Below are 10557 nucleotides of genomic sequence, written 5' to 3'. Positions count from 1 at the left end.
GGAAAGAGATCTTAACCAACCCTCAGCAACCCCATGCGGCAAGTCCTATCGCGACCCCCGTCTCACAGACGAGAACAGAGGGGGCGTGAAAGCCCAGGGTCATGCAGCCTGGGGGGCGGGGGGTGCAGCCAGGACTCCATGGCCCGGAGGGCTCCCTGGCCCAGTTCCACTGCAAGCCAGTTCTTTCCCCGGCTGGCTCCTCACCACCCCTCCTCCCACCTCCCACACAAAGACCCACCTTCTTCTCGGGGTTGCTTAATTTGGACTTGACCTCCTTGGCTTTCTGAATTGCTTTTAGCACTTCCACCGTGTCCAACTCCTTCTCTGTGGTCACTGTGTTGTCCAGACAGACCTACAGTGTCCAGAAAATGGCTATCAGCATATGTGCTGGCAAGCATGGAGGGAGCAGAATGGCAGGGTCCCACCGAGGGGTGGGCCAGGCCCCGTGAGGACACAGAAGGCTGCAGAGGCCGAGCCTGCTGGGAGGTGAGCTCCTCGCCACCCATGGAAGCGACCTGGGAGCTCCTTGGAGTGGCCCAGGGAGGTCCCACACTGCCTAGCCCAGTTCTTGGAGTCCCTCTCCAGGAAAGGAAGGAAGGGCTGCAGGGGCCACTGCGAAGGCCTCTGGGGTGGCTGGGAGAGGGGGGGAAGCTGGTGCCTTGAACTAAGCCTCCAATTATGGCAGAACTCAGATCTGCAAAGAGCAAGGGGAGGGCCTTCTGGGCTGGGGAACTGGGAGGGCAAAGGCATGGGAAGGAGGCAGAAGGGCAGGGACGCCACCTGCAAGTGCAGGAGGGAGTTGTGGCCCAGCAGGCAGGCAGTGGGGAGCAGCAGTGTGGTCAAATGAGGGAAGGTCCCAAGGGCCTGGGAGCCAGGGAGGGGAGGAGGTGACATCTTGTGAATGTTGTCTCGGTGACGGTGTGGAGAAAGGTGCACTTGGGGCTGAAAAGAGATGGGAGGGGTTGGGGGGAGGATGCAAACAGACTCCCAGGTATCTTCCAGCCTGGGATTTGGGGAGACTGGAGGGAGCCTGCTTGAGGCTGAGGAGACAGGTGAACCTGGAGGCGGACCTGTTGGGCTGGCGGGGCAGCAGGCGGCCACTTGGCAGACAGCAGATGGGCTGGGTGACACTGGCCAAGGTGGGCAAACCCTTCAGGTTTATGGTCAGACTTTATGGCCAGAGGTTGTCCAGGAAATTATTTCAGATCTTATTCCTGACCCTTGTCTACAATGAACATTACTTTTTAACAAATTGAAGGCAGTCCCTCCACATTCAGGCTGTGCCTGTTGGTTCCTGGGGAGCACCCCGACCTGAAGCTCTGACAGAGGTGAGGGGAAGCCCACTGAGGAAGCACGGCAGCCAGTGGCCCCCAAGAGGAGATGCAGGAGGGAACCTTTTCCTGGGGAGGCAGTGGTCTTCCCAGATCTGAAAGGCCCCTCAGGGTCAGGACGGCCTTCTGAATCAGGCAAGTATACGTAAGCGGATGTCACCTCCAGCTGACCCCTCCCCGAGCAGCTTACCTCCGAGGCCCGCTCTCCGAACTGAGCCAGAACCTTGGTCCGGTAGTCAGGGATGATGCTCAGAGGGTTGTTCAGCAGAGCCACATGCTCCAGACACGGGAGGCTGCCGATGCTCCTGACCTCCTCCATCTGCAAGGCATTCCCGTGTCCCTTCTTTAACACTTCAGCAAGGTGACCACACACTTGACAGTCAAAGAAAGGAAGCCCACCATTCTCGCTAAAGTGATCAACGCCAAGGCACAGCCACTCCAGAACCCCAAGACCTTTCTGGGGCACAGCTCACCTGTTCGATTCTGTTGTCGCTGAGATCCAGGTTGACCAGGGAGTACAGCTTGTGCAGGCCACTCAGACTCCCCAGGAGGTTGCCTGCCAGGTTCAGAGTCTTGATGTTCCCCAATTTGGTGTGAACCCCTTCCAAGAAGGAGAGCTTGTTGTAGGACAGGTCCAGGTGCACGAGGTTGTACAGGTGCTGCAGCAGCATTGAGAACAGAGTAAAGTGGTTAAGGTCAAGGCTCCAAAGAAAGGGGACTGACATTAAGGGTGTGATGGGCCTTCCAACCTAAAATGACCAGTTCCTCTGACAGTTATTCCGAAGGGAAATCCCTCTTCCCTGCACAGGTTACAGCCCAGCTGCATCCCCCGCACGGGCAGCATGGCCCACAGGGTAGGCACAAGCTTTGAAAATGAGACTGTCTGTCTTCACAATGGAGGCACGTCATCTTCATCATGCTCGATTTGTATTTACACATCCTTTCTAATTTGGGGGAACTAGAGCAACAAACGCTCAGTGTGCATCATTTGGACCCAAAGGGAAGGGCAGTAGCCCCTGCCTTTACAAACCTCTGGTGCACGCAGACACCTTTCGAGGACCCATGAGAGAAACCCCAAAGTACGGCCAAACTCCCAAGGCTGCATCTCAGCAGAATGGGACCTTGTAAGAAGCCTGCAGGCAATGATGGTCTCCAAAGACACAAATTACCTGCAGATTGTCCACGACCAGCACTCCATTGTGACTCAGGTCCAGGAACTCAATCTTTGGAATCAGTTTCTTGTGAAAGAAAAGATAACACAAGACGTTATCCTAGGAAGCTGGACCCCACATGGCCCCTGGACATGGTGGACAGACAACTTGGGAGGCTTCCTCCTGACCACAGACTCCTGGGCTGGCCATCTGTGCGGGGCCCCTGACGTGACACCTCCCAGTGCCCACCCAGAAGCACGTCTTCAGGAACACATAACACAGGGACTCCAGTGCTGAGCACGACCCACTGTTTTTACGGAACACTTGGCTTGTAAAAATGACAAATGGGGCTTCCCTGGTGGCGCAGTGGTTGAGAGTCCACCTGCCGATGCAGGGGACATGGGTTCGTGCCCCAGTCCGGGAAGATCCCACATGCCGCGGAGCGGCTAGGCCCGTGAGCCATGGCTGCTGAGCCTGCACGTCCGGAGTCTGTGCTCCGCAACGGGAGAGGCCACAACAGTGAGAGGCCCGCGTACCGCAAAAAAAAAAAAAGACAAATGGCAAGGTTGCAGACAGAAGGAGGTGTGTCCTTCAACTCTACCCACACCCACTGAGAGGCACAAGTACAGGAATCACAGTCCTACTGCCCAAGTACCATCTGGATGTCACTCTTACATGGGGACATCTGGAACCTTTCTTTTTTTTGGTTGTGCCACGCGGCATGCGGGATCTTAGTTCCCCGACCAGGGATCAAACCCGTGCTCCCTGCAGTGGAAGTGCAGATTCTTAACCACTGGACCACCAGGGAAGTCCCTGAAACCTACAGACTGATTTTTCTGCTACACTCCTTGGGAATAAATTTCACCACTTACTGTGTTTCTGTTCTATCAAATGTACATGCAATTAATACACTTCATTTGGTTCTAAGCACTCCTCACCTCGTTTAAATAACCCCATTTTGAAATTAACTTAAAAATTACAGGTAATGTACAGAGTGCTGGGTACAGGTTTTCGGTGGTCCTTCTAGAAAAAGCCAGGTTAAATATCCAACCCCAGGGTCTGGTCAGGCCGTGGAGAGCGTACCACAGACTCATCGATCTCAGAGATGCTGTTGTGACTCAAGTCCAGAGCGGTCAGCGCCTGCCACATGGGGATGATGGCAGTCACAGTGCCCTCCAGGGCTGCGCCTGCTGGTTCCCACTCATCAAATTCTGAGGCTTCAGGAACGAGGACTTCCTGTGTAAGAACATCTGGTGAACACCACACGTGGGCCCTCATGCAACACTGACTGGGAACACAATCGTTGCAAAATTTCAGGAAGGGCTGGAGCATATTTAGTATGTGGAAGTGAACTTGCATCAAAATGGGGCTTTTGGTTCATATGCCTTGAAATGATTGTGAAATAACTGAAGAGTTCAGAAACATAACAGCCACTTGGAATATGTTCTGGCCCTACTTGAGCAAATGCTTTTCCAGCTCCAAAGAGCTTCGTTATATGGTGATGCCTTTTCTGGCTTAAATCTCAGAGACTGAAGGTCAGAATTTGCAGTGTTCCCAGCCAACTGTGCTTTACAAGCTGGCACTGTGGTCCCCGTGGTGGACAGTAGGCCCTTTAACCATTACTTTACAAGGTAAAATCCAGCAGACCTGAGACAGGGGAGCAGCACAGAGCACAGGGGCACCATCCAAGGGGAGGGAGGCAGGCAGGCCTCCTCGTTTTGATTTCTGATGCCCTTTGAGAAGACCTCTCCTCTTTCAATGGATCATCTTGGGGTCCTTGAGCCAGGCAGCAGGGAGTGCCTCCCAGAGGGGCAAGGCTGCCTGACACAAGCCTCCTCCTTTCAGCCAGTAGCCTCAACACAAAGACTTTTCACCAAACCCAAATCTTGATCAGACACTCTAAGTTCTAAAAGTGCCAAAATGTTTCTTTCTAGAAGAATTTTAACATTACTAAATGCAACCCATAAAAAGAGAGAACTCTTACACTCTCAGTTTGCATATTTGTGTCACTCACATACAAACAACAGGGCCCAGCATACACAACTTGGCCTGTCTACTCAAGTCCACTGAGAACAAGATACGAACGAGTGCCACACGAAGGCTTTTCGTGTTTAGAGAAACATTTCTATCAGTCCACATAATAAATGTTCTGACGCTTGCCGCTGCTCAACAATTTAATTCAACAATATTAAAAAAAACAGTGGCTTTTTCCATGGGGAGGGGTTACCCAGTTCCTTAAAATCTCTCGTTTAACAGTGTTGATTTTGGACTGAAGTGTCCCAGGGACCGTCGAGCACTGGGAGGTCCCACATGAGTGTGCGGCTGACCAGAGGAAGTCTGGCTTCTGGCTCCTGACAGATGGCAGCAGAGTTCGCATGATCCTCCATGGGGAGACCATAGTGCAGGACCCTGCCCCTCAGACAGCACCCTGGGCGGTAACAGGTTGCAATTACCTTCATGGAAGTTGCTGAGAAGCGGACACTCATCGTGGCCAAGGTGGGCTTGGACGCGACCAGTCCCCGGATGCACTTGGCATCACAGTGACTTATCTGGAACAAGAACAGCTACGTCTCAGAAGCGGCATCACTGCTCCACCAGAAGTCCCGGGAAGTGGGTGTTCATCACCCACACACAAAAGGAGCACAACCATCGGTGACCCCGAATCCTTCGAGACAGGCGGTGACTTAAACCCTAAGCCTCTCCTTTCCTCAATTTTTAGTGTTAACTAAACATTCTCTGAAGTAGCTTACGAGATAATGAACCACGAACTCCATTTTCTCTGAAGGGCTGCTTGGGGCTTGGCAGCTGGACACAAAGTGAGGGCCAGGGACACCAGAGCTGGAGAGCCGATGACTTCACCGGCCTCGCTTCACTGGCCTCAGCGGCCCTGCAGGAGGAGGGAGGGGTACAGGCCAAAGCACCCTCCCTCAAGCCACCTGCCCAAGTGCTACACACCCCACCCGGCAGAGCCTCAGCCTGCCCAGCCAGGCACTCCTCTCACTTCCCAGCCCCACTCACCTGTGCTGATCGAGGCACAAATGCCCATCAAGGGAATGGCCCTCAAGGTCTCTGAGACAATTCCAGCACATTGCAGAGCCACACTCAGCTGAACTCAGATCCCAGCTTCCCCCTCGTTAACTGTGTGATCCTGGCCAAACTTCCTTACCTCCCTAAGCCTCAGTTTCCTCAACTGTAAAATGGGAATACAAGTGCCCACTTCACATGGTTGAGAAGATTCCATCAAGGAGTGAACATCAGACATGGGGCACAGGGCCGAACACAAAAGCACTGATTTCTCATTGCTGAGATGAGAAATTTTTTATTATTCATTACTGAGTCCCCTCTCATTTATTTAAAAAGTGGTAACAAAATTGGCATTGTGAACCCAGGAGTTTAGCAGTGAGTAATGCAAAGTATTTCTTGTTAGGTGTAGGCATGCCAGAGAGCAGAGGACCCTCCAAACCCTCTGCTGATCTGCCTTGGGAGACAAAGACTTGGAATTGGCTCTGCCTGACCCTCAGGATGGCTTCCCAGCACCTCAACTCGCACAATGAGGAAGCCCAGAAGGAGCTGGGCACTAGTGCTCCATCCTGTCCAAATGCTGCAGGGGTGGGGACATGGAGACCAGCCAAGAATAACAGAAGCCCCTCTTTCTCCGCCTTCAGATGGGCCTAACTTACCTAAATGGAATCTGCCACATACTGACAAACACAAAAGCAACAGTGCCTGACAATTAAATCCAGACATCCAACATTGGGAACACTCTGTAGCCAAAGATAGGATGGTCAGAATGCAAGACCATCCTGCACAGGGCTCAGCCCCGCCTGCATTCCAGGGGCCCTGGGCCTTACCTCCACCTGATGAAGAGACTTGAATATTGACAGATCAAAAGGCAGGAGCTGCTCCTGAATGTTGCTGGTCCCAAAAGGTCCTTCTGTGCCAGAAACCTACAGCCAAATAAATGGCTTGAATTAGAGATGCTGCTGTAACAACCACTTCCCATCCATGTTCACAGGGCGGTGCTACAGCAACTACCAAACCGCACTCGAAGCTTCGCCTGGCTCTGAGAGGCAGGCTGGGCATGTACTCCCACTCACCACTTCCACGGTCAACAAAGCAGGCTAAAGTGGAGGTTTAAAGCGAGGGGCCGTTGGTTCACGACTGCCCCCTGGTGCTCACAGCTGAAAGCACAGTGCCAAGATCACCAAATGCAGCCTTCCTTCCCTCAGGGCCCACGGAGTCTCCACATACCCATACTGCCAGGCTAGGAGGTGCATGCCCACGACTGAGTAGCTCTCCCCGACCAAGCTGCCCCATCTTTACCTTAAGGTACTTAAGGCGACAGGTGAAGTCCAGGATGTGCCCCAGGTCAGTCTTGGCATCCCCGCTGGCACACGTGGGCTTTCCCTGCTGCAGCTGCTCGGTGACCGCGTACAGCTGCAGGGGCCTGATGGCAAAGACCTCGCCGGCCCCCAGGAGCTGTTCTCCTGCAACAGCCATAGCCCGTGGGGTGAGCACTGAGCCCCAGCCCCAGCCCCACTGTGTGGCCAGGGCACCGGCACACCTGGCCAACAGTGGACAAGCACTTGGCCAGCACCCATCAGATGCACCGAGTCAGGAGGAAGCCATGGTCCTGAGAATGCAGGAGCGGCCCCCCTCCTGAGCTGACTGCATGCAGGGGAGACCCAGGACACGTGATTACAAAGGAGGGAAGAGCCACGGGAATTTGCAGCTGGGGAACCTCCCTGAGTTAAAAATCTGAGGCACTGGGCCAGGAAAAAGCTGATGCAGGCAGCATTGTGGGCATCGGGCCCACGCTGCAACCTCCAAGATGCAGGTGTCTTAACGTTAGGTGAGGTCTAAGGTGCCAGCACAGTACAGGGTCTGAGAGCAGGAGGGGGTTCTGAGCCAAGCCAGACAGACTGGCATTTGGTCCTCATTTTGCTCCTTCCAACCATGTTCCTTCCAACCATGTTACCTGCCTTCAGGCAGGTAACTGGGCCTCTTATCCTCAATGTCCTTCTCTGGCCCTCCTGCGGGGAGGCAGTAAGATACAAACGCAAGGCTAGACCACAAGCACTCTTTACATCTTAGCTACTGTTACTGTGCTCTCTGGCAGGGCCGCGACCCTAAGTCAGCTTCTGTTTGCCGTCGGAATCTTTTTAGGCAAGGACAGACCCGGTGCAAAGGGCAGCATGCCACCCACCTTCCAGAACTCCACCATAAGGCCCTGGAATATACCCTGAGCCTGGGATTGGCCCCCGACACAGGGACCCGGGGGTCCTAAGGTGAAGAATACAGCTCCTCAGACCTGCAGAACAGGTAGGTGGGCAGGCCTGGCTGTGGACGAGGTCCAGGGATTTGAGCAACCCCAGGGAGGTGGGCCCTGGTTAGGACTCACTTGGCACAGAGCAACTGATGGAGTTCTGTGCCACCCAGGGCCCCTGGCTGCCTAACAGGGCTGGGCAAGTTGCACCCAGTATTTCAAGGACCCCTGGTCATATACCTTTTTCAAAGAGTTCCTCAGCCAGTGCTGCAGTGATGCCATTAATCTCCTGCAGAGAAAACAAAACCCACAGTCAGGAAATCCACCTGCTCCCAGTCACTGGGACTTGCACATTCCCTGCTATCGACCCCCTCTGCTGTTGCAATGCCAGCTCTCCAGAAAGTAAAACAAAATGGAGAGAATAAACTAAAATGAATCAAAGAGCTCAGAAAGGTAAACAATATTTCCAGCTAAAGGGACATTTGAAATGTCTCCTCCAAAGGAGAACCGAATAGACTAACACTGCAACTCCAAGGCCACTCAGGCACTGGCTGAGAACACCAGGCCCGGGAGGCTGTAAAGCTTGGCCATGTCAACAGCTGGCTGGGAAGCCAGCAGCTCCCCAGACTGGCCCTGGAGGATTCCTAGGAGACGCACGGTAGAGAGACAGTCCTGTTTCTTCTCGAAAAGAGGCTCCCATCACCCTGCTGGGAAAAAGGGCCTCCCAGAGATAACCCTGCCTGAGAGGGACCATTTCTACTGACATTCATGTCCCACAGGTGCCTTAGGAAAGAGAAAGCGCCCACTCTCTTCCTGTGCCCATCCCTTCAAGCCCTGCACCAGCACCACTCAGCCCAGGGTCATGAGAAAGAGGCATGAAAGGATTTCCTTTTAGAGTGATGGGATAAAGGAGGCACGACAAGGACAAGGCTTCAGTCATAGTAAACAGCTAACATGCTGGGGTCCTAATTCACACCGGGCGATGGCCTGAGTACTCCCCACCCAGAGGTTTGCTCAGTCCTCCCAATGCCCTAGGCCAGGAGGCCCTTATTTTGAATCCTGTTTCACAGGTAAGCAAACTGAGATGAGCAGGTGCTGTAGTTCTCAATTTTACATGACTAGAAACTAGCAGAGCCCCACTCCCAAGCACTTGGTCTTGAATCCTCTCTGTTCACAACCAATTGCCTCAGCATTTCAGTGGTGTAGCCGTGGGGTTGGCAGGGCCCTGGGGCCCGCAGCCCCACATCGTGCAGGCAAGAACTGTTAACTAATTGACAGATGGCAGCCAAACGGACTTTCATAAACAGGTCCAGATGGAGGCTGCACAATCGCCTTTGTAACTCACAGGAACACCTCTGCCACCAGGACAAGCAATTCACGTGTTTACCGGACTCAAAAGGTACCAGGTTGCAGGAGACACGATGTCCTTTTCCTGTTTTTCTCTTGGTTGCTCGTCTCTTCCTTACCTTTTATACATAAAGGATACTCTACATGTTGTTTATGTGCTGCAAATATCTTCTTCTTGTCTGTGTATGCCTTTTACCTACACTCACCCTGTTTCTCCTGACAGAGAGAGGTTTGGCAAGTTCATGTTTTTAAACCTGTGATTCTTTTCCTTTGTCATTTCTGGAAACTCTTCCCCCATCTCAAGATTATAAAACATTCCCCTAATTTCTCCTTTTAGTATTTTAAGGTATTTGTTAAAAATAAAATGCGTGTATTTCATCTGCTTGAAATTCAATTTATATATAATATGAGAATAACTTCCCCTTATTCTCACACATGAACAAAAAGCCAAAGGGAGAAAAATAAGCAAACACAGCTCCAGCGTTAAGGGGCTCAGAGTCTGGCAAGACACAGGGTCAAATGTAAAATGGCCACCAGAGGGGCGGAGCAGGCTCTGAGCAGGAGAGGCTCCAGCCAGTGAGAGGAGAAGGCATCAGTTCACTGCGAAGTTCAACTTCACTCTCTCGCAACAACTCAGTTACCTTTTCCTTGGCTGCTGTGAAGAACCGAAGATCAGTAAGACCTAGGAACGACCCAAAGGCTCATTTCTCTACCTCCACCTTTGAGAACCAAGCCCTGTCTTCAGATCAGCACCTCCCCATCCTGCCTGTAGTCAGAACGCCTGGACAGCCTTAAAAGATACAGATTCCTGAGCGGCTCCCAGAGGCCTGATCCGCACCCACCTCCAATCCCCAAGAGCAGCTGCCCAGCCTCTCCAGCCCCTTATTGACACTAGGCTCCTAGAAGGTCTCACGTGGGAAAAGGGTTCCCTGTCCACCCTTAGTGCCCAACAACCCTCACCCTCAAAGTTACACTTCTCCAGGCAGCTGCCGTCAACACCAGCCCTGCTGGGATTTCCAGAGACACAGAAAGCCCGGAGACAGTGAGAGCCAAGGGCTCATGCTAAGCAAAGAACATGTTTCCACTTCTGAACAATCTAAAAAGCAGACTATGTAACGATTTCTTTCCCTGCTCTTGGGCCAGAGGAAGTGTGCCCTGTGGCAACGCTGTCTAGTTTCCCAGGCTGACCTTCCTCGCCTTGGGAGACCCTTAATCAAAGAGGAACAAAGAAATGCCTCAGCCCACAAATCTAGAGCACAGGTATCTTCAGAGAAGCATGTTCTCTGCCTCCTCAGGGTGCTCTGGCTGAACTGTGGCCTTGTGCGCAAAGGTGAGCAGCCCCTTGCCAGGAGGAAATGGGGTTGGGGGGGGCAGTGGGCCCCAGTCTAAGCTCCTGTAGATTCTGCTCAGAGGTCACCTGTGGGAACAGGTAACCCCACCCACACCCCACCCAATCCTGCTG

At 53.0% G+C, this 10557-nt stretch overlaps 1 protein-coding gene across 2 annotated transcripts in view; it reads right to left on the bottom strand.

Annotated features, from left to right (window-relative positions):
• Positions 1–10557, bottom strand: part of NISCH (nischarin) — a 43689-nt gene that overhangs the window by 24389 nt on the left and 8743 nt on the right. For both annotated transcript variants that reach the window (XM_007451860.1, XM_007451861.1), the window contains exons 4-12: positions 7989–8037; positions 6806–6969; positions 6334–6429; positions 4936–5031; positions 3566–3718; positions 2501–2569; positions 1805–1990; positions 1522–1650; positions 239–352 (exon numbers count right to left, since the gene is read on the bottom strand). In XM_007451860.1, coding sequence (XP_007451922.1) covers positions 239–352; positions 1522–1650; positions 1805–1990; positions 2501–2569; positions 3566–3718; positions 4936–5031; positions 6334–6429; positions 6806–6969; positions 7989–8037 — 1056 coding nt within the window. The remainder of the gene's footprint in view (positions 1–238; positions 353–1521; positions 1651–1804; positions 1991–2500; positions 2570–3565; positions 3719–4935; positions 5032–6333; positions 6430–6805; positions 6970–7988; positions 8038–10557) is intronic.

Source organism: Lipotes vexillifer, unplaced genomic scaffold, assembly GCF_000442215.2.
Source record: "Lipotes vexillifer unplaced genomic scaffold, Lipotes_vexillifer_v1.1 scaffold500, whole genome shotgun sequence".
Lineage (NCBI taxonomy): Eukaryota > Metazoa > Chordata > Mammalia > Artiodactyla > Lipotidae > Lipotes > Lipotes vexillifer.
Note: the sequence above shows the minus strand (reverse complement) of the source record. Positions and strands in the feature narration are given on the sequence as shown.